Raw genomic sequence first — 27,182 nt, forward strand, 5'->3', positions numbered from 1 at the left:
ATCCATCTTTGTTAGCAGTGCCCAATATCCTTGAGATAAAAGTAGAAAGTGATTGAAGTGGATCCACTCTGATCCACAGAGTGCACAGACTGTTACGTTTGCATGGGCAACTGTTCTTAATGCAGTTGGGCTTCATACTGATTAGTATTCAACGTTCAGAACATTTCCTCATTTGTATGAAATGGACAGTCAGCTCTTTCAAAATTAGTGACAAAACTGAGTTTTAATTACTTTTTTTGTTTGGGTTGGTTTTCTTTCCCACTGAACCACCCAGTCAATTGAACCAAAGGAGGCTGAGTCTTGCATTTACTGAATAGACAGTAAGACCGGTTGCTTAAGTTCCAGTCAATTATGTAATGGAAAATCATAAAAGAGTTTAAATTTAGAGACTCCTTTTTAAGGAACTAACTGAATTTGTAAATGCTTCATTACCTGTATTTATTGTGATGCACAGTTTAAGAAGACCTATTGTGAATCTTGAAATACAAGTATTATCATTAGGACTGTCACTTGAGAAGCAATGGCTTGGTTCGAAAATGTAGCACACTGAGGTGCAAAATTAAAAATATTGAGAAAATTTCCCATAGTCTAGTTTACCAAAACTCTATTCAGAGTTAAGGCTGCACGGAAGGACTCAGTTTTTAATTCCAAATACATTCAGTTGGTCATCTGTGGACACCACTGCCACAGCACAGCATGTAACTGTAAGTGACACATATGCAAATTATGTACATAATTTCCTAGAAGTACAGCTCTTCTATTTCTCTGCTGAAGTCTCAATTACTGCACAGTTCTAAGATCCAGTAGTCTGCTGTGGATGAGCACAGCACACACAGAAAGAAAGGAACATCCGGACACATATAAGGAAAGGATGACTCTATATTAAAATAACTAGTGAAATTATTAGTGATAAAAAATACATTTCCTAAAATAATGGAAAGTTGGGGTGAGTTTAGAAATAAATATTGAAAGGTCTACAAGAATTATAAGCACCTAAAAAAGCTCTTCTACTCTTCTCCTCAGTTCTCAAGATTCTATTGGAACATTAAATGCTTGAAATACGTGACTTGCTGGTACTCATCTTTAAATGCCATACCTATTGAAACTTACTCAGGATCAAAAAAGGCTGCAGAGTTTGATACAAAAATGATGTGGTAGAGGAGATAATCAAAGTAAAATTTTAAAAATCCCATTACCAAGCCATTAGTGTCTCCAAACCTGAAAACTTAACTTTTGGAGGCTTCAGACCCATATTATTTCTTATTGTGATGAATATATTTCTTCCTTCCTGGGAAAACCCTACACAGCTCAGATGTGTGGGTATCATTGGAAATTCTTAATGCAAAACACTAAGCACTGTTAACATTGTTACTGCATGCAGCAAGTAATACTAGGAGCAACTAAAGCTTATAAATCAAATTTTTGGTCTTATGCCATAACTAACTGAACATAATGCAGCTATTCAACTCCCACAAACACTTAAACACTTTATAAACATGCTTAATATACTTCCCCACTGTCTTTCCTGGACAGATACACATAAAAGTGGTCTTCAAGAGCAAGAATTATTGGATGTACAAAATGAAGTTTATGATTTGTTTAGCCCAAGGAAATCCAGTTTAATCCATTTTTCCTTTATTTAATTAAATCATCCAAAAATCACTTCAAGATTCTCTTTAAAAAGTCATAAGCTGTCTTGCATTTTAACTAAAATTAAGTACCTGAATGGAAAGTAGACTCCTAGAAAATAACATATCTTTTATTATTATTATCACCACATGGCTTGGAAATGGCTATTTCATGCTTCTCTGATTCAGTGAAATTTCTACTATAATAATACTCTAAATTGGAAGTAGAGGAAGTCCTAGCTCTGACAGAGAAGTCAAAACAAAATCTGAATCACTGACTTACAAACAACAGCTCTTGTTTTACATCCCTTCTATTTCAAATGTACCAGGTTGTATTTTAACAGACCCATTCCCCGTGACTTTATCATGGCTTTATCTGGTGACTTTACTAAGATAATCTAAATGGAGGACAAGTTTATTTCTCCTGTTAGGGTTTATGTAGTTTTCTTCTTTGTGCAATCCTTTACTTATATAACACCACAGTTTATAACAATTTTTTTGCCATATTAGACTGACAAATCAAAAGTCAAGAATCCTGAGAAACAAAGATTCTGTTGTGAAATCAAAATTTATGTTGGAATTTAACTATAGCAATTACATACTGCAGCGAATACTATGTTCATTTTTCTGAAGTGTTGTGTAACGATCTCATTCAAGAGAGACCGAGTGCCTGAAACTGACTCTGAAACTGCCAGGAAAAGACATCAGTAATTGATAATATTTCTTTTAAAAATAACAGAGCATAAGCTATTTCTGAATTAGCATAAAATTCAAGCAACAAAACAAAAAAAACACAAATGTGATTGGTCATAATGAAGATTTAAACCCCCTTTGAAATTCTTATATTTTTAAGGGATGAGAAAATACTAAGAGCTGTAGAATATCTATTAAGTAATATAAACATATCAGTGCATCACAAAGGCTTCTGTACAAGTTGCTAAGACAAGAAACAAACACTGTTTCAAAAATAATGTTCCATTTATATTTCTTTCAGCACACTGGTATATTAGAGGAGTACAGATTGTGGCGAGTCTGCATGAACATATGTGTGGGAGGGAGGCAGAAAGTAAAAGATGCAAAAAATATTTCTCAGGTTTGTCCCTTAAGTCATTCTTTGGGATAAAAACAATAATGGAGTTGAAAAGTTTTGTCAGCTTTTAGTAGATCACTTGGATTTTTTTTATTATGGTCTCCAGAAGAAAGGTGAACAGGACAAGAGCAAAGCTATATTACGTTCTATTTTTATTTCGACACTGATAGACTGCCACAGGTTTAACCAAGGACTTGCTCAACATCTTCCACCTCCTTTATTTTCGTCCACTTTTCTACCTCTCACTGCCATGAAAAAGATGTCAGACTCTTGCAAAATGTGTGCTTCCACAGCTGTGGACAAATGCAGAGCCACACATACCCACTATCCTGGTGGAGCACAAGGAGTATATTTCAACTGTATATCCTGGTGGACAAGGAGGAGGGGAAACTGAGGACAGACCACTTTTTCAAGTCCTCAAATTCAAAGCTGCATTTGTAGTTAAGAGGTTTCCAAAATTCAGCAACTCCGTCTGTAAAGAGGTGGCTAACATAGGCTACACACACCTACCTTTAATCAGTAAATAAGATGCATAGCTTGGGACTGAAGGACAGATTATACTTTCAGGTTGCTGATAATACCAATACAATCACAAAAAAGAGTACAATTTCTGTGTTAGATGGAAAAGCCATGCCAGAAAATGGTAATAAAGAAAGCCATATTCTTCAGGCCCTGCCAAAGTTTTCACTCATGTTAATTTTCTGTGGTGTTTTCTTTTTTTTTGGCTTAATACGCATAAAACACAAAAATTGTCTAATATAGCCCAGAACCAATGAGAATTTTGAATCAATTACCTAAAATCTGCAGAAAAATGAAACATGCCTGCAAAAAGACCAAACAATTTTTTTTTTCTTTTTTTTTTATCAGTGACATTACACCCCTGCCCTGAGTTCTTTGCTTGCCATTGTAGTAGCAAAATAGCGTAACCAGACTATGTTGGTACGCACTTTTCTCTTTCACTTCAAGACCTGATTGAGCTTCTACTGAAGTTAGTCAGATCTCTTCTACTCTGGAAGTTTAATCTAGTCCTTGTCCTTAATACTACATTATCTACTTCCTACGTTCTAAATAAATTTTTAAAATGTAAATACAATTTAAATTAAAATGAGGACTTCAGCTGGGTACTTTGTTAATTTCAAAGTGTCAACACTGATTTATAAAACTTGATAATCAAACTGTGCTTTTAAAAAGTTAGTATATTCCTTTCATACAGATACAAATCATATTGATGGAATGAGTGAACCTTCATTTGGCTTACCTGAGGGCAGGCTACAATTTGACATTCAAATACAACCTCTGTTATTTCTCATACCATCAAGCTGCGCAGTTACTCAGCAGCCTAACAAACAGTTACTCTGTAATCACCTCTGATACTCTGAATTGAAAGGTCCATTTGCAAACCTGGGAAATGGCTGCAATTTTTTGCAGAAGTATCACATTTTATTTGGTGTATATGCACAATATTGTCTTGTCTGAGTGCACAGACAAATCAAAAGGGCTTGGAAAGGCAAAACTAGATTGGAAAACCTAAATATCCCCTCAAATGTAGTTTGCAGCTGTGAAGAGGGTTTCTTCTACCATAACCCTGGTTGTAAGGGAAAATCAAAAGACACCGTTCTGTTTAAACTTAGTCATGCACGGTAAGAAAGGAAAAGCTGTCTGCTGCTGCACTGTGATTGAGAATCAGGGTAAGTAAACTGTAATTTTGCCCTTGAGGGAGCAGAGGATGCTGAAACCAATTCATATCCACCTTAGAGCTGAAGGGGAATGGGAACTATAGGAAACCCCACCCCTCGTGCCACCCTCCCAAAAAACCAACAACCCAGAAACTCAAGGGTTTCTTGTTATGACAAACCACTTTGAATGGCACTCTCCCTTTAAACACAATGTTCATGTTTTGAAAAATCCATTAGTGTCACCACATCCTATTCATTTTAATGGACTCCAAAAAGAAAATGTTAGAAGACATAGTAGATCTTAGTTGCACTAAGTAACACATGAATACTTATCACAGGTAACCTACATATCGCATAAGAGCGTGATTAGACTGCATGGGATATGCAGTAGGAGAGAGAACTGGGGATATTAAAGAAGGGGAAACAAACGGATGAGGTGAGGTTTGCAGAGAGTTAGAAGGGGCATCCTAATCAGAAACTGTAGCACCTTTTCAATATTGGAGTAGCAATTAGGGGTACTTGTCTCTTGTCAGAAGCTCTGGATGCAAACAGCATGTCCTTAGAGACTGTTCTTCTGCATATCTAATTCTGACCGCAGTGAGCTTTATATTCATAGTGACACCTAATCAAGACATATGTGACACATCAATATCAGTAAACAAATACATAATTCAAAATAAATTATTAGCATAGCTGCTTGAGCGGGTTGTATTGGAAGCTGCTACAGTCATGTCACTTTTATGACAATGAAAACAATTCTGCTTTATTCACAGATCCTAAGTAAATTCTTAAGGGAAAAAAAAAAAGAAAGTACACTGTCAACATCCTTCCACCCACACATCTATCCAGAGACCAAACTGAAACAAAAGCTGGCAGAAAACAATCTGTATTTCTGATACAGTACTGTGTTACTGAGTCTTATTTGTCTCTAACGAGGATGCAAGTCAAGATGTATTTTGCAGTTATGTTGCTTTCAGTAAATGAACTGTTATGTATTTAAGTGGTTACAAGGGCAAAAATCAAAACATGGTTTAAGTTTTAGCAACTATCAGCAGCTGACTTATAAACTATAAAGAAAGGCAAACTAGAAAGGTTTGAAGCTACATTTTTTGCAAAAAAATCAATACAAAACAAACAAAAAAATACCTAACTTCAAGAATAAGCAATAACAAACCAGCATTTGTAATTTCTGGAAACATCTGCAACTAGGAAGCGGTATTCTGTTGACTCATCATTTTACCAAAAGTCAGAGTCTAATAAAAGCTTTTGAAAAAAGTTTTTTCCCGTTCCTTATGGCAGCTACCAATAAGAAGGAAAAGAGTTACGAAAACCGAACCACAGAAAAGCATAGGGAGCCACATCTTTCTGTTGTCTTTATCATACACACTGTAATAATGACAGCATCATGACATGCTACTGAATCTTTACTTGTGGATCACAGCACCACAAAACCTAATCAGGATTCAAGCTTTTCTGAGGCATTGTAATGCCGTAACTGTTGTGAGGAAGTAACAGTTTTCAAATTCTAAATAAAACAATGAGAAAAAAATCCAGGCAATAAAAATTTGCCATTAAGTGACAGAAAAGGATTTACCTCAAAAAAAAAACAAAAAAAAAACTCACGCCAAAACAACAACAACAAAAAAAACCCCAAACACCAGTGAACGGGCAGGAAGGAAACTGATTGAACAAAAGTTTTAAGACACAACAAAGTTCCCAGGGCGTGATTTGCTGCTGTGTTGCTCAACTCCAGCTTAATCAAGGGAGTTGCACTACCATAAAACAGTCAGGAATCTGGCCAACACTTTAGAGCAATTATATTGTTAATATGCTAATACATCATGCATATTAAAATGTTATAAAATATTGACTTAGATATGCAAGGTTTTATTGTCAATTATATTTGGCTATGAAATTTTATAATGACTAGCAGCAGTAATAATAACAATAAGCAGACTGATTGAGGACAAGATGCCTGGAATATTTTTATTTTTTTTTTTTAAACAATTTAATGACTGAAATAAAACAATTAATAGCTCAAATGAAATCCATCCTTTACTGATGGACAAAAATCAAAATGCTTTAACAAATGTTTTTTATTAAACAACAGCTTATTATAGAAGTATTTAAATGTCATTCTTCTTAGAGCTTATATTCCCTTTTGGTACTGATTTTCTCAACAGTGCAATTTAATACTTTTATGTTTCTTTCACAGAAAAAATATTGCCGGATATGCTGGATTTGAATCAGGTTCTAGGAGTTTAACATCAAACTATTCTTTTTTGCATAACTTCAGCAATAAGCAAAAAGATCTCCCCAGCATATCAGCATGTATCTTTAAAAAATTCTCTCTGTTTTTCAGCCAGAAAAGACTGTCATTCTTTGCTTATCCAGCAACTTTATTAGAAGCTCAATGCATGCTACTCTGAGTAGTGTCTTTATTCTAGAAAGATATGTGCTTAAAGAAGATTGGCAGAAAAGAAACTCAGTTACAAACCTCTGTTTTGACCTATTCTCATGCTTCAGCCCTACAGAAAAAACAGCGGAGATTTTAGACAGTCACATTCCACTTAGAAGTAAATGGATTCAGCTTATCAACTCGATGAATACTACACAGCATTTTTAAGATCAGTCCTATTTTCTTCAGAAATTCTAATTCAAATGTTCAAAGCGCAGATGGCCAATTGTTAGTTGTTCAGTTTAACAGTGCACTCATTTTGCTAATATGCATATCGTCAGTTTAACCATGCCTCCAGTTTTCTCAAAGTAATTAACAAACATACTTCACATGAATTAGTCAAGTATGTTTTCACTAACAACCCTTGTATGCCTTACTTGAATCCTTATCTGTTTTGTGCCCCAGAAAGCCTTATTCCTTTCTCAAACACCACCTAGTATCCTAACATTTTGTGTTTTCAGCTTTGAATGGTGTTCTCAATTCCAGTATGTTTCTGTGAAATCAACATTAGCAAACCTAGATCTAAGATGTCTAGCCTGGCTTTATAATGCCCTGAAACCAGAAATAAAAGAAATTAGACTGTTCATGCAAATCTCTATTGTTTTCCTTGCCATAATTATGTTTATTATCGCCTCTAACTTTTTCTAGCACTGTATTACTCAGATGCTTTATTCACAGCTGCCTTACATGCTTCCCTCTGAAATCACAGGTTGCTAACACTTATTCAGCATCCCATACCTGCATTTTAATGTTTGCTCCTGAATGACTGAGACCATTTTATATAGAGATTATTTTGTAAGTACACTCCATTCCCATTCATATTTCCTCATAATATGGCCACTCCCATGTTGTTATCCATGTGGATCACCTCTCCTACTATGAAAAAAAAACTATTGGGAAAGTTTGCGATATGTCTGAATGCATTTTCATAGCTGAGAAGTGCAAACTAGCTTTATGTGATATACCAGCCCACCACTGACTAATGGCAAATGCTCTGTGACCCATTAGAATCTATGGAGTTCCATGTAACCCTGTATTTATGTGCAAATGAATAAAAATTACCTTACTAAATTCTGAGTTTCTGTAAAAAAAATGATGGATTATCTAGTTTCAGTTTCACTAAGCCAGATAAAAAAGGGTCAAGCAAAAAAGGTTAATATTCCTGAGCTTCTCCTGTTTAAACCTTCATAAAGGCGTATTTCCTTTTCTTTTGATAACTGACTGTCATTTACTCAGCCCGAAATTAGAGGTAGTTATACGATGCACCAAAGTAACTCCCTAAAATGTTAGAATTATTATTATTAATGCCTATAGTAATCTTTACAATAAAAGGCTAAATAAAATTAAAAAAATGAAAGCATGAGCAAAGGTATTCATGGCATTAAAAAGTACCTTGTAGCTGGAGGCTTATTCTGAAAAGTAATTATGTCTGTCTGCTTTTTAATTAGTGTCCTTGTATTTTTTAAAGGAATACACAATATAGATAACTTTAGAAGAGCATGCGCTGGATGACGATTCAATTATTGTATTTATATTCTTGGTAAACCATAAAGAGTCTTTCTGGCTTTATGCCCTTTCCCATTAGGTGATAAAATTGCCTCATACTTCTTCATTTCTAAAGAATGCCATTGGTATGGGTAATTACCTTTGTCAGATAGAGCCCACAGCTTTGTCCTTGAGATTCCTATGCTCTGTGCCTGGAAAATATTTATTGTTGTCAAATCACAATTTACATTTCAAGATCTTGTCTATACTTTCATCTCTTGCTTTGACTAATATTTCATGAGAATTTCTACTAGTTGTGGCAGTTCTGGTACTTTCCCAAATACCTGGGCGGGGGGCTTAGCTAGCCACTGGTATGTTTTTTGTTTGGCAAGTGAAAGTGAATACCATGAATCATTTGATAAAGGAGTCAATCAAAATGAAAGTAATAGCTCCGTGACTGGAGTGCCTGCAGAATAAGGAAAACAGAAATTCCATTAAAAGCCTTCATTCAGAGATGTAAAAGTTGGTTAAAAGCATTGCTCTAGGCTAAGGGAAATATCCTCTCCCAGGCAGTCCTGCACAGCCTCTGGAGTTCCTCAGCAGACAGATTTGTTGCACGTCCGTGCACAGGGTGCACAGAGTGTGAGAAGAGGGAGGAGTTTTAGAAGAGCCTTCTCGTACCCTGATGCAACAGAGCCAACGGGTGCACGCTTCACCTCGGTATTTCGCGGTAGGTCTGAAAAGGCTTGAGTCTGTACTAACGATAAAAGAGCCCATCTGTGCTTGGATATGCTCATGGTAGTACCTCACAAACAGGAACGGAGATTCAACCTGAGTGTGGTCTGAGGAATCCAGTGCTACACATGGTCATAAAAAGGCTAGGAAGGAAATATAGATCTTGAGTATCCCACTCAGTGTTACGTCAGGTGAAAGAAAGATTGGGAACTTTAAAGGGATCATCATTTAGCTGTCTTTACATTTTATGAGCCATGGCTTCTGTTATTTGTTGGTGTGTTTTTCACAAATCTCAGAGGCTGCCAACTGGAATATATTTAGAAAGTTTTTCTTGTTGAAATCTATGACATCACTCAGAGGCTGCCAACTGGAATATATTTAGAAGGTTTTTCTTGTTGAAATCTATGACATCATTCAATACATTTCTACTATGTAATACACATATTCTTGAGAAAAGGATTACATTGCTTTTTTGAAAAGAGAGTTCCAGGTAAGCATTGCTAATAGTGAATGCATTACAGTATACTTCTCATTTTCAAAGAATTCACTAGAATCCTGTATCTCAAGCAGATTTGAGCTACAGTTTAGGAGGGACGAGTATGCAAATATCAGGATATTAATATTTAAACTGGAGGAATGTTGTGCAGCTAAATTATGTTACTAATATACTTCTTTTTTGCCTAAGTCAAAAGAGCTTCTCTGAGATAAGTCATTACTTTGGTTTCAAACTACATTAGTTCTCCATTTATTACTGCTTTTGTTGCATCAATTAACCAGCAATGACTGAAGTACAGGGCATTTCCTTAGTATTAATGAGACACATGAGGATGATAGGGAAGTATCTGTAATGTGGCTGTTACAGCCATTAGAAGATGGAAATGGAAACCCATGGAGCTGGAGGCAGAAGAAAGGGTTTCATTATTATATGCCGTATACATGTATGACAATCTGATAGCTTGAATGATCAGGGATTCTGAGCTCCCTTCAGAATCTGGGTAAACTGAAGCAAAAATGTTCTAATAAATAAATCATGGCTATTTGATTTTCTTTTAGTAGCTGAGTAGCATTGACAACACATAACCCGGTAAGTACTGCCAAAACTGTACAAGAAACTGAAAGAATACCGAGGAGGTTAGCCCAGCCTGAACTCTGCCTTGCTTCACTGCCCAGCAAAATTGCTAACCAGCTAATGCAAGCAACACAAGCATGCCAATGTGAGCAGTAGTTATAGCTATCATTGTAACTTATACAAACTAAAAAAATGTATTTGTGTGTTCAGATGAATGGGATCATGTATGACTATTAGGAACCTGACTTTATTAGATTTTACTGAATGGCAGATAATTCCATTTCAAAAAAGTACCAAAGGACCAAAGATGTGATGAGCCTTTGTACATACAAAAAAGATGCACCAAAAGAAAGGTCTGCAAGTTAATCATTCATTCTTACTGCACTGCAAATCAGACTTTCAGAGAATACTTGCATATTCCCCAGATTCCTTTCCTGTTCAGGGCATAGCTCCTGAGAGCCCAAACATCTGAGCAGCATAATCAGCCCTGACTTACAAAGCAAGGCTATTATCCACCCCCGTTCTCTCAAGCATCTAGCCAAAATAAACCTCCCAACCTTGGCATACAATTTTAAGCTCATGTAAGTCTCAACTACACCAGAAAACAATGAGAAATCTCATTACTCCAGCATCTAAAGTCCAGAGACTTTGAAAACAAAGATCACCCTTTATATCTACAGACTAAAAGGTACATTCTCAAGGCAAGGTCATATTTTGTCAATAAGCCTGCTTCATCCAGCCTGCAATAACCTAGATGTTCCTGCTCCTCACTCATTCAGCAGAGAAAACTTGGGGGTATGGCAATCTAGAAAGAAAATTTAAGAATCAAGTCATAGGTGCAATAACTTTCAGTATCCCTCTTGCCATGAGTGTTAATACATCTATTTCTTCTGCACACCCTACACCTGTATTTCAGAGTGATCTTTCAAAGATGTCAAAGTTCTTCGCAACATCCTCTTCTCTTAAAAGTCCATGTGACAGAACTCATCAACATAAAGGAGTTACCACATGACCAGAAAGGAAAAAAGCTGAACAACCAAAAAGCAAAAATTAATTTGATGATATAAGAAAGAAATATAAGAAATCATACAATAGAAAAAAATGTGCAAAATGAATGGAACATTTAAGAGTAGACACTCTTGGAGAGGGTCAAAGCTACAAAAGGAATTTATCTACCAATTTTTCACCAAATTAATGAAAAATTTATAACTAAATCTGAAATACTGAAACTACCACCTAAATATCACCTGTACTATGTTAATCACTTTCAGTGCAGTCTTCACATTGTTTTATCTTCAGTAACCAAAAAAAGATGCAGATGGATGAGATATTTGAAGAATTATCTCTAGGGGGCACGTAATCAGTATGTAACATAGTTGCTTTGATTTAAACAGGAGGGATAAAACTATATGGCACTCGTCTACATAGTTAAAGAACTTGAACATAAAAGCAATACCAAAGTCTGGGCAACTGTCTGAGGGAAAAAAATCCAGGCAACTGTTCCTTAGTCCGTCTGTCTAGTTTACCCACCCAAAAAGAAGCTGCAGACAAGAAACTTCTTCACATAGGCTGGAAGGAACCTGCTTACAATGGGAAAATGAAAGGAGGGAAATGTCACCCTTGGCACAGGTCTCAGAATATGATGGTAAGACTATTTGTCAACAATAGTATGAACTTTGATGCTAGTTCTGAGTTAGAACTATCCAGACACTTGCTTATGTATAGGAAAACAAAATGTTCTCCCCAAAAAACCAAAACAATCAAACTTTTGCATGTTAAGTACTTACAGAAAAGAGTCAAAGTCCCCACTAGCTCATGCTTTCTCCTCCCAATTTTGCTAGACATGAAAGGGTTAAGTTCACATTTTAGGGAACTCAGATTAAAAAGAAGTAGCATGTTTAAAATTATTCACACAAATTCTAAATATGGTTGCTTTCAAAAAGATCAGCCAATCTGAATCTAAATATCCTCATCCTCAAGCCATGTGAAAATACAGAAGTAGTTATGCTCAATTCAGCCAGGCCAATCTTGTGTCTCGGAACATTCCCACCTGAGACAGTGGCTGAGGGGTGACATAAAAGAATAACTTTGTCATGGTGGCAGCAGAAATCTGCCAAAAATTACCTGTGCGTAAAGCACAAATTTAACTGCTGGTAACTCACCAGCACAAAGTTCTGAAACAATGACTCATGTTTTGGCAAAACTTGGTGTTTACCTATTGAAGTGTTGATAAATCAGATATATATTAGGATCTACCATGCTGAGAATCAGAAAAATAAACCCAGTATCATGGCTTATGATTGGTAAGCAAGTTTGATGGCAGTGAAATGCTCTGGTCGCTGCCCCACAAGAAGAGGGGAGCCTCGGACTGAACCTGGAGAGCAGCTGGCCTAGGAGGAGAAAATGCTCCTGTATGAATGATGCTGACATATTTATTTTTATGGGAGAGATCAGTAGTCCATTAATATTACTGTCAGTGAAGATATCGTAATGCCAAACTCTGAATTTTCATTTGATGCTTGTGTCTGCCTCCAACAGATTTCGGTTCTTTTGTAGCAGAGATTTTGCTTATTGTGGCGTTGAAAAAAGACCTTAAAATGCCCATGTTACCCTGCTTGACAGTTCTATGAACAAATTTAGTTTCTACATGAGGAGTTTAAAAATAATTTCTCTTAAAAAAAGCAAATATAGTAGTCTATGAAATTAAGCTCTTGTTTTATGTAAATGTCAAATAATTATATTATGAATGTGAAAATAAGTCATCAGCAGGAATGCAAATGCTTAGAACAAGATTGGCATTATTATTTTCATAGACAATCTGATAAGAGGCAATTTTACAATGGTGATAGATGCTGAGGCTCCCATGAAGGCTAATGACAAGGCTGGTTTCTTACAAAATTCTTGAGTATAATTATGTTTTAAAAATCTGAAGATGCAACAGGCAGGCTTGATTCTGATGTGGCTCAGTAAAGTGCACATCTGTTAACGCTGCAGTGACGCACACATAATGGAGTTAAAAAAATAATTGGAAGAGTTTCTGGAAAAACTTTTTTATTATTATTTTGTTCTTTTTTTACTTTTTTTGAGGAAAATGTGAAATTACTTCATTTTACATCTTACTATTCCAATGTCTGAAAACTTTGGATCACAAACTAATAAATCTGCTTTCATGCCATTGGTAAATCTCATGATCTGACATTCCTCATGTCTTGAGAGAATTGGTATGGAAATTCTATATCTTGCTTCTTTAAAAACATCAGTACTATTCACTGGTTTGATATTAACCTGGGCAAAATATACCCTATGCAACCAGAGCTCGCTCACTTTCCTTATGCAGTTTGATTCCCTGTGTTGGCTTGGCTTTCCTGCAAGCAGAAAGTATTCTTGCTAATTTATCAAAGCAGTGTTTGCTTGCAAGATTTAACAGTAATTAAACGGGTACTGTTGGCACTACTGGCAATGAAATACACAAATTATTAAGTTATGTCATAGGAATACAGTTTACAGGGGTTGTCAGTTGAGACCTTAGTTTATACTCAGACCTATCTTTCTCATTTCTGTATGGCATTTCAGTTCTCTGTCACAGATTCCCAACAAGTTTGTTTCTGAGAACAAGTACCACAGAACAATATTGGACAACAAAAATGGGCCAATTAAGCGTATTTTATCCTCCCATTCATTATGTTCACAGCTACAGTCAGTATTATGAAACTGAGCATTAAAAGTTCTGTATTATAATACTATATCCTTTAAAAAAGATACTCTGGGGGAAAAGCAAGCATTAATATCAGTATTCTACAAGCAAGAACTAGCAGCACTGATCATCAGGTTCTGAAGACAAATTTTCTTACAACAATGTGTCAAGCCTGCTTGCACATATGGGAATTATGCATATACATTGATTGCAGAATAGATACATCAGCAGAAACATTTTCATGGTTTGTGTTTCAGTTAAGACAAAGACATGGGATGACAGAGCTACGTTCTGAATCTGTTCTTTTGCTGCAATAAATTTATGTCAAATGTATACTCTAAAATACAGTGCTAATATCAATACTGAATTATACTGTCACCTGTGATCCCATCAACAGCGCTTACAATTCCCAATTAATCAAGAATTCTTTTTGATTGAAATCTAGGACCCATATTCCCAGACAGGGTGATGCTCCTGACTCTCCATGACTTAGGTGTACGGATCAGTCACAACAGCTTTGCGGATCTGAACAATCCATGTTCTTGTCTATAGCTGTGTATCAGTAAATTTATTCATATAGATCAAATAGGGCTACTTGCATGCAACATTACCCATGCCCTTAATCATTTATGGCACTGAAACATAATATCACTCAGCATTAAGAACTTTTGGGTTGAGTCTACAATTTACTTCTACAACAGCAAAGCTTTATTTTTTCTGTCTTAATATAAGTAACTAAATATAAGGCTTTGGTTTTAGGTTTTCTGAATTTTGTTTTAACATTTACCATGTATACCCTTTACAAATGTAATCATGTGTCTCTTCAAAATCTATACTACTGTATTCACTGAGAATAATACAGTTTTGAACATGAAAGGGAATGAGTGAAACTTCAGCAGAAATTAAGTTTCCTTTCAAAAATTCTCAAAAGTTAAAAATCCAATGTGCATTACTTTTTACTGAATTATACACAGTTTCCACTGCAAACGTTGCTTAAACCATTTACAAACCCAACAGAACTAAAAGCCAGTATACACAAACACTTACTAGTTTCAGTAGCTACAATGGTTATGTTGTGCCACATATTTGTTTCTCTGTCCAGTGGTGTTGCCAAAGTTATTTTCCCATCTTCTGCGTTAATGTTGAACTGTCTCTCAAGGTCAGTGTGCCGATCAATGGAAAACCTACAAAACAGACATCCCTGTAATCTACTTAATGAAGTTGGTGTAATCCATACAATCACAAGAAAATTTAGGGAGCCCTCTGAGGGCTACAGTTTTATAGCCAAATGGATTCAGAAGCTCAATAGCATAATAATTTGTAAGACAAAATGACAAACTGAGACTAAAAAAACTTAATAATTATTGCCCAAGGAGTAATTAGCTGTATACCCAGTGTGAAGGTCATAAAATGCCCTCAGGTTTACTGGGTAACATCTTTGAAAAACGGTGCTGATCAAGAGTTAATGACACAATCCATCACATTTATTAGACTGTTTCTATGGTATTCCACAGTAACTGATGATAATTTTGACAGTAATGTATTAAGCCCACAAAAGTGGTGGGCCTCATGGTTATTTTAAAAAAGGGCTGAATAATATTATTTTACCAATAAATTTCAGATTAATGAAGCATGAACTACCCAACGAGCATATTATTTGGTTATGGTTCAAGCAGCTCCATGGGCAGAACACAGTGAATCACCGTTTTCCTATAAAACACTTCAAACACTGAAGGACTGATTGTTTTATGGACTGACATCACTGATTTTTAACAAAACGAGTTTCATCTGACAGGTAGTCAGAGTTTGCAAATGTGAATGTCCAGGTAAATTATGCAGCCTAAACAGAGCCAGCCTGACAACAAGAGCGAGCTGCAGTAGATTGCTCCAACGGTGCATTAAGCAGGATGATGATTTAAAGCTCAGAACAGGATCTCCAGGAAAGCTTTTATGTTTGTCCATTTTCACAGAGTTATTTTGTTAACGTATTATTCGCAAAAAGAAATTAAATCACAAAATTAAGCCTTCCAATTTTTTGACAGGAAAGGTATGAAATGAGAGAGTTTAGTGATAAACTATTGATATGGTTCAACAAAAATTGACTTCAAGGGGTTTTACTGAATCCCAATTGTGGATTTATGGAAAAGCCTTTTAAGCCTTTGTGTCTATGTATTACAGAACCTAACAGCATGCACTGACAATTTTTACATCTGTTCTGCATTATATCTAGGCATAATAGGGTGAGTTAGGGTACAGTATTAGACTGGATTACATGATATAGTGGTCAGAAAAGTGACTCAGACTGTCAGTTTCCCATTACATTCCTACTTTTTGCAAATACGCTGTGAAATTCACTGATAAAAGAACAAGAGCATATTTTGCTACAGTGACAATGGCAGAGCTATCTGAAATTCAGTTATTCCATTGTGGTTTATGCTTTATCATAAGCAATTTCTGAAAAAAAGTTCTAATTTGGAAGTACCTCTATATGCTACAATAAACATATTCTAATGAACTCAAACTCATTCCAGCATAGCACAATTATTTTGATAGACATAGCATTAGAATCTGATTTCAAAGCTTAGGATTATGGTGTTAATCTTTCTTTTATTTCACTGTCAGATATTTTCATATTCAGAATGAATGATGCGTTGCAATTAGATTGCTCGTGCAATGCATCCAGCCAGATAAAATTCACTTTCAGAAAATCAGTTCTAAACTACAGAAATCTATCAGAATTTTAAAGTTTAAGTGTTCAAAGACTGTTTTACTAAAGATCAATGCTAGCATGATCATGTTGGTAAGGTATTTAACAACTAATGGACTTAAGAGTGAACCTCCCTGCTTAACTAAGTAATGGGATTTGTTAACACATTTAAGTTTCTGGTTTTAAACTCAGACAACCTAGTTTTATTCACTTTAAAATGAGTGGTTTGGTTAAGAAGAGTACCAGGAAAAAAATTTGAAGTAAAATTCCAAATATATGTGCCTAAAGCTAGGCACATGCATCTATATTTGGATGTTGGAGTAAACTCATTTTCTAGTGAACTCCACATGCTCAGCTCTCAATGCTTTAACGGGAACTGTACTACCCTCAGCATTTCTGAAAATCAGGTCACTTGTGTGGAAAAATAAAGCTGTGGGGGCCTAACTTCACAGAACCATTTTTGAAAATGCATTGTAACTTTATTTGAATGTCTCCCTAGTTCTAATTAAAGTATCAGAAGTGAAATTCTGGTACTAGTGAAGTTAGTAAAAAATATCTTACAGACTTTCACAGGCTTAAGATTTCACTCAAGAAAATATAGGAAAGACCACAATCACCTTTTTTTAAGATGTCATAACTTAAAACTAATTTTAATTCTTGATGTTTACGTAATGTTGCAGAAAGAACTCTTCTGATACCGAACATTTATGACTTTTTTACAGTCCACAAATGAAATAAAATATGAAATGTTTATATGTTACTTAATGTTTAGTTGACCTGGGCTTGACATAAATTCCATTGAGATAAGACACAATTCTTCTCTAAGGATCACACATTTTTAAACTTTTTAAACCATTTACAATCTTCCAGCAGTTCCTTTTTTTGAAGATATAAAACTGAGAGCATAACATCTGTGAGTTTATTAAATCGCATTTCATCTCATCCCAACACTATTTATTCACAATGCAAAACCAGCATTCAAAATGAAACATTTTTAACATAAGTTACATGGCTTTACAAGACTACAAAGAGGTAAAACCCTCTCGCGATTTTAATTTGATAAATATTTGGTACAAAAATAAAAATTAAGATCTGCAGTGTCATAAAACTAGGAAAACTAATAGTACATTTGCAGTTTCCTTTTCATGATAATAGTATTGTAACTCTTTTTAATGGGAATGCATTGTCAAATCCATAAGCTATACATAAAACATAGATTTCTCTAAAAATGAGAAAAGAATATCTTGGGAAATAATATCATTTGAAATTGCAATAAACCCAGCACAGGTTATTGGGAAGTTTTGGTTAGTTTATGGGTCTGCTATGGCAATTATAGGAACACCCCCACAGTGGTTTAACAGGAGACTTAAAATGATTCTCAGTCCTGCTCCTGCACAATTGCTATTGCTATTATGGCTTAATTTTATCTATTCTTTATTTGCCTCAATGTAAATAAGAGCAGAAATTCTTTTTTTGCTGCACCTGCTGAGATTTAAATCACAGTACTGATACCTCATCAGTGGTAAATCACCATTGTTTATTAATGCCAGGCAGATCGGACACACTACTTAGTAACAGATAAACAGCTGCACAATTAGGGAGGCAGAAAATATCATATCTCAGTTTTTAAGGCCTGCTGTGAATTAAGAAAATGATCAGCTGCTGCCAAAGATGAAATCTCTGTTGATATGAATGGGGAAAACCTGCCAGTGAAGCTTATCTTTCCACAAAGACACTGAAAGGCAGTGGTTTATAGGAGGGCAGGTACAGTATAGGAGGAAAGATTATTACTCCTGATTTTTTCTATGCACTTGGATCATGCTTTATCGAAGATAACTTACCACAGATAAATAGACTGTGGTTATAAAATAACAACAGAAACATGAAATAACTACAACTGAAATCAAAAGATTTGTATGCTAATGGATAACGATCTTTCAAGCCTAATTATACTATAAGCCAGAATGTACCACCCTTACTAAATAAAGTGCAGTAAAGCTTTATGACTAGCTTAATTGAATTCACTGAGTCCCTTTCCCAAGAGAGACGCATGTGGTCTAGTTGTGGTAGCGAGCCACTAACGAATACTTCTGAAGTGACTAGGCTAGAATAAGACAAACCACTAACTGTGTTAATAACTGTTAGACAAATTTGTAAATTCTTTACACCATCAGGCTTAAAAGTGAGCCAGGCCCTTAACCGCCATGCACAGCAGAAGAGCAAACAAAGACAAAAGAGAAATTCTGCTGTTTATTTTAAAAATACTGGGTTATGTAAGATATGATGTAGTTAAACTATATGAACAACCAATATGAAGAGATTGTAGAACCATACAATCACAGAATCACGTAGGTTGGAAAACACCTCTGGGAACATCGGCTCCAACCATTAACCCAGGGCTGCCAAGCCCATCACTAAGCCATATCGGTAAGCGCCGCAGCTACATGTCTTTGAAACACCTCCAGGGATGGTGACTCCACCACCTTCCTATGCAGCCTGTTCCAATTCTTGACCACCCTTTCCTTAAAGAAACTTTTCCTAATATCCAGTCTAAACCTCCCCTGGCACAACTTGAGGCCATTTCCTCTTGTCCTGGTGCTTGTTACCTGGGAGAAGAGACCGACCCCCACTTGCCTTACAGCCTCCTGTCAGATAATTCATATTCCTTGGAGAAACAGGTGATGAAAGCACAATTCAGCCAAATACCACGTTAGCAGTTAGCCATACAAAGGTGCCTTATCCACAATTAGGGCTCAACAACAACGAGAAAAGGCCCATACAACATATGCATCCTTTAGCCCCATCCATCTACAGATGTCTGAATTTCTGTGGCTGATACAGAGATTTCAGGCTAATAACTGCCAAACCTCTGCATTTGACACCAGACATCACTAAATAGCCTTCTTTAGGTATTTACATAAGGGTGGCACGCTTAGAACCAGACTGGTAACCCACCTATACACCTGCTTGTAAATCTGTGATAGGGTTCATATCTTTTATAGCAAGTAATGGAAAGACCAGAGAATGTGTTTCATTTCTTCTACGCAAGCATAAAGCCAAAGTACTGTTGTATTGAATAGAAATGAGGTTAAACTTCTTTTTTTTTTTTTTTTTTTTTTTTTTTTTTTTAATGAAACCTAGGAAAAGTTTCTTTCCAGTCTGTTTTCTATAGTATTTTTTCTAAATTCTCTACTATTTTGTCTCATTACTCAATTATCAGACTATTTCCATGTTCAGAGATATCTAAGTTTTATTTCATTTATGGTACTGCAATACTTTGAGTTTACTGAGCCTTGATGTATAAGACTAATGTGCAGGAGACATGGTATTGGTAGCACCTAAGTTGATTCATGTTTTTTTTTTTTGTTAGGGTTTTCATAACAAATGCACACAAAAGCTCTCACCAGAATATTGATAGAACAGATAGCTATTGAAAAATATTATTTCCTTGAAATGCAATTAGCTATTGTCTCCTAAAATTCTGTTTTAAAGGAAAAAAACATTAAAAAATGGCCAGGCAGCATCAAAATGTCCATTATTTTTAAAATAGAATGTTTTCATTCTGTTTTTCAATTTTTAACTTATGATTAATATTTTTGAAAGTGTATCATTAAACATATACATAAAATTTACATGGTACAATAATGGAATAAACACTTTTAATGCACAATCAAAATGATGCATTCTAATCCAAAAACCCAATGCTTCCACATATTTTTGTTAGAATCTGCCATGTTCTAATTTTGTTCCAACTTGGAAAGAAAGTAACTACATTTTTGCTCCCTGCTTTCCCCTGATGAATATTTTTGCTTCTGTAATAGTAGAATTACTGACTTGAAATCCTTTTTTCTTTTTTTTTTTTTCTTAAAATATTTTTTTGCCAAAAAAATTTGAAAAACCAGAATTTGGACTTTCCAGAGCTATGCCAGATAAAGCCAAATTAATGAGATGAGCAAACAAGAAGAAAAATAAGTTGCATAGAAAATCAAGCTCTGTATCTTGAAGTAGCTATCAAGCCAATACTGTAGAAAAATTAAATCTTACGAAGTACTGCATATAACATTTTTACAGAGGACATATGTCACACTAATTAAATGCCTTTTTTTTAAATATAATGAATTTTGGCTACTTCTCTTTTATGTATATTGTTTCTATATAACTTGATGAGTAATGAAATTCTAATTCAGTTTGCATATATAAAATACTTATGCTTTTAAAATTTTGAACATATCTATAAAATTCTGAAAAAATGGAAATGAGGTAAATATTTTACTCAGTTCAATTTTACAGGCTTGGACAAAATGGAGAGTGACAGTTTTAGGATATAGGTAGGCCTGTAGCTGGTCTAAATTATTAGGGCTTTGAGGCAGGACTAGAAAAGAATTCCAGGGAAACAGAACAAGACTGGAAAAATAGCCAAGGTAGGACTGAAGCAGAGTTGAAGTCAGGCTGAGATGAGGAGCAGAGGGGACACAATCAAGAGGCAGAGGAGCACAGGACCAAGCTCAGAGTAAAGCAGAACAGGGCAGAGGGAAGGAACTAAGGTTAAATTGAAAGAGAAATGACTATCAAGCTGGAATAAAGGGAAGAAAGCCAACTTGCTGCCACTGTGGCTGGTTTCAGAAGACCCCGTCTTTCTAGTAGCGGAGTAAGTCCTTTTTCACAGATGCCAGGTGACAGCAGTAATAAAATTAGGGGTGGGGCCACTGCTTAAATTGTAATAGATCAGACTGTGAATTCTCTATTACTTTTCTCTGTTTATGTAACATTTTTCTGATCTAGGTAACTACCCTCATTTATTTCCTATTTCTATGATCATATTACCATCTGAGCATCCTGAGAGCTTCTCTGGTAAGAAAAGGAATTTGTTGCCTATTAACACTGTCTGAGTTGTGTGCTGCAGTAGAAAATATATTAATCAATTAATTTGTCTAGATATCTGTGACAGTGAATGCTACATTTAGCTAGTTTGGGAAGGATTATTTAGAAATGAGAGACCAACATAGTCTCCAACATCTTCACACACAAGTGCTAATACATCCAAACGTGTTGGAAATTCTGAATTTCTAATTCTGAAAATACTAAAATGTGCAATATGTAGGCCCCCTAAATAAAGGTTTAAAGTTTTGCTCTATGACAAATCTATATGTAAATGATGATGATTAGAAAATGGTCTTAAGTGACAGATTATAACAATTAACATCATCCTGCTGAAGACTGCTTGCATAGCTTAAACTCCCTAAGGCAGTAACACACAGTGATGATTATTATTAAATAGACCCTCTCCAAATATACCTTTCCTATGCATTTGACGTTTTGGTGTTTGTTTTCATAATGGTTTTAACAGGCAGTACTACACATAGCAAAATGTCTTTTGGGAACCTTTGCATCATACCATACTAGCCATGACAAAGGAGGAGTAGAAGGTGTGTGGTCATTAAACATCGATGTGATGAAACTGGAATAGCAGATTTTGTTCAAGTTAGATCAAAAAGGAAAATATTGTAAACTGAAGATGCAAAAGTCATACAGGCACAATCATCTCTGATTTTCTATCTTTAAACCAGGAATGGGTTTAGCCAAAGGAATACAAAATATGTTTTGACAACCTTATAACTACATGGAATAAACTCAGTATTGTTAGTGCAGGCACTAGGAGATTACTCAAAATAATCTGCAGATACACACTGATGATTGAATCCCATCCAACCTTGTACACCCGGTTTCTTATTTTCATTGCACTGCTACTGTTTCGTAAGACTACTCATGTGGCAAGGAGCATTTTTTTGATTTTGAAAATGATCTGAACTGATAAATCTTACATGATTAAAAAATCTTATGCAAGTATTTTCATAGAAATCAAATGGCATGAGAAGAGTGTCATATACCGCATGGGAAAACATACTTAGCATCCTGCCAGTAGTTTTTTTCAAAGGGAACTTCAAAGCAGCACTACCTGATAGGACTGGAAGACACGTCAGGGTCATGGGCAGCCACCTGACCAATCACAGAGTTAATAGCAGCATTTTCATGCACTTCCAGTAGGTAAGTAGGTGATGAAAAGACTGGTGGCTCATCAGCATCGTCTACTACAATTTTTACCGTTGCTGTATCCTTGAATGGTCCTCCACTGATGAAGCGAGGATCAATATAAATGTTGGCTGCTTCTACCTTCAGAGAATAGGATTTTTTGGTCTCAAAGTCCAGTGGCTGTTAGGAATGACAAAGATAAATGTCTTTTACTAATGGCCACAGAGAAAGAACAAGTGAATATAATGCTGATGGATGGAAGTTATGTGTATTTACGTACATTCAGTGAGTTTTAATGCAATCACTTCCCACTCCCAGAAATCCAACCTGTAAACTTTCAAGTCATATATTGATATCTGTTTATTAACCAGCCTCAGAAAAAACAAGTCTCTTTGTTTTCTTGCTTTTCACAAGAAATTTACCAAGATACTCTCTCTCATGAATTATACTATTACAATTACATATCAGATAAATACTACAGATTTGTTGGTGATGACATGACTTGCATATTAATCATGTACTTAATCACTGCTTTGTTAGTTGGAGATAAGAAAAGAATTATACTAGCTCCACAGGAATAAATATTTTATTACTTCCAGAACAATGTGAGAAATTCAAAGAAATAACAATTATTATTTGTTGGACATAAGAGGCATCATATGGAAAAATGTAGAGCTAATCATATAAGAAAGTGTTTCAATATTATTGCACTTCAGGTAGCTCTGCATTTCTGTTTATAGGGGTAAATGAGGCAGACATCTCTCAGGAATTTCTTAAAACTAGCAATTTCTATTTCTGTATCTTACTTCTTTTTTTTTTTTTTTTTTTTTTTTTTTCAGAGAGAGAAGCATGAAACTGATTACTTTATTCTATCAATATACCTGCCATGTCACCATTGTTTTTACTGTTTTACAGTTCCATATTAAAACATAAAAGATGAAAACACAGTGGGTTTAAAGGAATGAAATGCCAAATAAAAAACAAATCTGTGACACTTGAATATTAGAATTTTTCATTATAGGAGATTCAAGTTTGTGTCTTAAAGCACATCAGTAGATTCACTACATAATTCTCTTGTGTCTCACAACGATTCAAATTTCAAAGATGCAAATTGCCAAGCATTGGAAAGATATTAAGATTTGCATTACAATGTCCCAGGGATAAAAAGAAAAGGACATAGAAACTCTAAATCTGCAATGCAAATACCAGCAAGAGCACAAACAGGAACCTTCAGGAAATCTGTCAAAGCCTTCAATATGTATACTTTCAAATTTTGTTGATTTTTTTCAGGTATGAATCAAGCTCTAACGGGATTTGCTCTTTCTCACAAATTCTAGTAAACACGAGAAAACCTTGCTTCTTTAGAAGCTCTTAAATTAGTAAGCTTTTGTAATTATGAATGGTGATTTATAAATCAGCATATTCACAATTTGCCAATCATAGCTCCTGTATCATTTTTTCAACGGCTTTTCATGTACTTTACAGAAATGACAGTACCCCAATACATTTAGTCATGCTTAATCAGAATATCATATTGAAAATTTACTCTGCATTGTCTAAACTCCATGAATTTATGCTGGAGAAAATCTGTTGCTGAACAGCACCCTCCATACATCATCTACTGTAGCAGAACCAGAATGATTATTGCTGTCAAAATGAATATATGAAACAACATTTTGTTAGAGGCTCAGTTGTGAAATAAAGCCAAGGGAACTGGGGCAAAAGGCTAATTGCCTTAGTTTTCAAAGGAGGCCACAGCATACAATAAATAACAGTAAGAAAGATCAGGATTGTATATCATAATTTTCTCTTTAGGAAAACAGATCTAAATTTATGTAAATACACATAATTTTATTATAAATCTACAGGGCTGACAACCAAGAAACAGAAAATATAATCTTTTGACAGGGACCCTACCTGACCTCTTTAATCACAGGTACAAGTTGAATATTATTTACCCGTACTCACTGGATTCTTCTTGGGTTTTGTTTTGTTTTGTTTTGTTTTTTTTCCATTGGAATGTCATGTTTTAGGGGTTTATTTTGGGTTTTAGAGAAAACAAAGATTAATTTAGAGTGCTCTGTTATGTATTTAAAACCCTCTATGCCAGAGTTACAAATTATATTCGTATCCTTTTTCAGAACACAGCATGAGAATCAGCTCTCTCCTCCTTCCACAAAAAATGATGATAATTAAATCTGTAATTAATATTTCATTGACATTACTGGCCAAGTTTTGTTCTAGGTATGCTGTCTCTCTGCACATTTCTGTATATAATTGGGTGGTCCTTCTGTTGTGCACATTGCACATCAAGAATATATCTTGATGCACCTTCCATACATCAAGACTGTACAAACATAGAAAATGTAACAATTGCAGACTCCTTCAGGGCCTGAAATTGGCACTTCTCATATGAAACAGCACTGATCTGCTTGATAAGGTTCACTGACATCACTATTCATTGAGCAAAGAGAGTTCAGCATGAGAAAAGCTGGAAGACAGTCTCTCATACATCAGGTGATTAAATAATATGCCTCAAATTATTTATTTTTCTGAATACTATTTTACCAGTCATACAGCAAATCAAATAATAGAGAAAAAGGTATCTGATTTTATGATTTTATGGAACAAACAAAGCATATCAATCTGCTCTTCTCCTTTGGAACCAAGAAAGCAAAACCAATCTGATTTGACCACATGGAAGCCCAGATAAGATTAACACATTCCCAGCACTGCAAATACTTCCATGGACGTCTCCCCAGTTGTCACCTAAATGGCAATTTTGAGGGACATGGCTAATACAACCCTTTTTTATCAGTTCACAGGCTTGACACCCCATCCATAGATAAAAGAATTCTTGAAAATCCAGCATTTTCTCATAAAGTAAAGTGTGGCTGGGTGTTTGTATGTAAAATAAACATTTATTATTTTTTTTATAAAAGATACCATTTACCTTTCTCACTCTAATAATGCCGTCTTGAGTCTGGGCGTCTGTAGTAATTTCAAATATATCCATCCCATCTCCTTCAATAATATCATAGGATGATTTCGCATTTTCTCCAATATCCAGGTCATTTGCTTTCACCCTTCCTATTGGCTCACCAAGAGCAACATCTTCCATTACTGAGAAGTGATACAGACCTTACAAATAAGAGGAAAAGACTAAATATTACACCTGTTTCCAGTATCTCTTGTGTGCTCTTCATTTGTTTATACTTCCCCAATGCAAACTCTTGAGATGTGCAGCTGATACAAACCACATTTACACAAGTTATTTACAGAAAGCAGCAAAACATGTTCCTCATATAGGAATATTCAGTTTACTATATGTGAATGTTCTTTTCATTACAGTAATAGCCTGCTTCTTTCTTGCAGGGATGCTTAGTGCTGGCAAACATCAATAAAAACCTACCTCCAACACTGGAAGTATGTAACTTTCTCTACTGCAGACACCACTGAACTTACCATTTTATTTATAGACATGCAGTTAGAGTTCAGCTATGAAACTTTGGCTTTCACTCTGTAGAAAATGGTCTAATGCTTTAAAGATGCTTTATACAATTTCAGGTCTTTACTACTTTTTTATCCTTTAAATTTAATTTGGTTTTGTCTGTTTAACCCTTTCCAGCTTCCTTTTTGTGGTAAGAAACTAAATAGAAACATTGAAGGAAACTCCCCAAATATTTTTTTTAAAGGCGATAATAACTTTTCATAGCAATCATTACTGCATTTACTATTTGGTTGTAGGGTTAAAATAGAATCCACTAGAAAGTGCCATTCAAATTGTCAAGTTTTTTATTTTCTGTAATACTTGCTTCAGACCTTCTGACCTAAGAAGTGTCAAAAATCTGCTTAGAACTTGCAATATATTATTTTAGGTAAATGTGTTTTTTTAAAAGAAAACTCGAAATACCAATTCTGTTATAATATCTCCCAGTTCTTACCAGTACTCTGAAAAACAGAAGACACATGCATGCTTTACATCAAAAATTCTTTATGGAGTGCTTTTTTTTTTTTTTACCTCTCACTAATTGACATTTATTGAAGCTACAGTTAATATGTGATCTAATCAATTGCAGTGCTACTTAGTAGTTAAAATAGTTAAAAGGTATTCAAGGTTAGTACCCAACACAAAATAGTTTTTTACAAAGGGTTCTGGACTTGTTCTTTTCTGTCCTCACAGCTGTTCCAAGGCAACAGGTGGTTTTTGCTGTTACATGTTGCTATTAGTTATCTAAACCCAAAATATTTTGGAATTGTTGCTTTAACCATTTGTAGGCTGATTGCATTACCAATAGGAAACTGCGAGGAATTCACAAATACATATATTGGCTCTACATATAATCTGTCCCAAAGTGAATTTTTTTTGCTTTCATATTTCTAGGCTAAATTATTAGTGATAATTTGGAGATCATCAAGATTACTCAAGAATATTCATAATGGCTCACAAACAACGAGCAGCCAAAGCAATCAAGTGCCTCAGGAGACGAAATTATGTGTTCATAATTTATACTGCTTTGTGGTTTGAATCTCCAGACACAGTTGATTGCATTTTTAAGTTGGTATTTTTCTCTCAGATTTATTAAGATAATTTACAAAATGTTGTAAAA

At 35.1% G+C, this 27,182-nt stretch overlaps 1 protein-coding gene across 4 annotated transcripts in view; it reads right to left on the minus strand.

Annotated features, from left to right (window-relative positions):
* CDH8 (cadherin 8) overlaps nucleotides 1-27,182 on the minus strand; it is a 230,399-nt gene that overhangs the window by 39,246 nt on the left and 163,971 nt on the right. For all 4 annotated transcript variants that reach the window (XM_080411176.1, XM_080411177.1, XM_080411179.1 and 1 more), the window contains exons 7-9: nucleotides 25,526-25,713; nucleotides 22,499-22,752; nucleotides 14,883-15,019 (exon numbers count right to left, since the gene is read on the minus strand). In XM_080411176.1, the coding sequence (XP_080267302.1) occupies nucleotides 14,883-15,019; nucleotides 22,499-22,752; nucleotides 25,526-25,713 (579 nt within the window). The remainder of the gene's footprint in view (nucleotides 1-14,882; nucleotides 15,020-22,498; nucleotides 22,753-25,525; nucleotides 25,714-27,182) is intronic.

The sequence above is a fragment of the Falco punctatus genome, assembly GCF_963210335.1.
Source record: "Falco punctatus genome assembly, chromosome: 14".
Taxonomy (NCBI): domain Eukaryota; kingdom Metazoa; phylum Chordata; class Aves; order Falconiformes; family Falconidae; genus Falco; species Falco punctatus.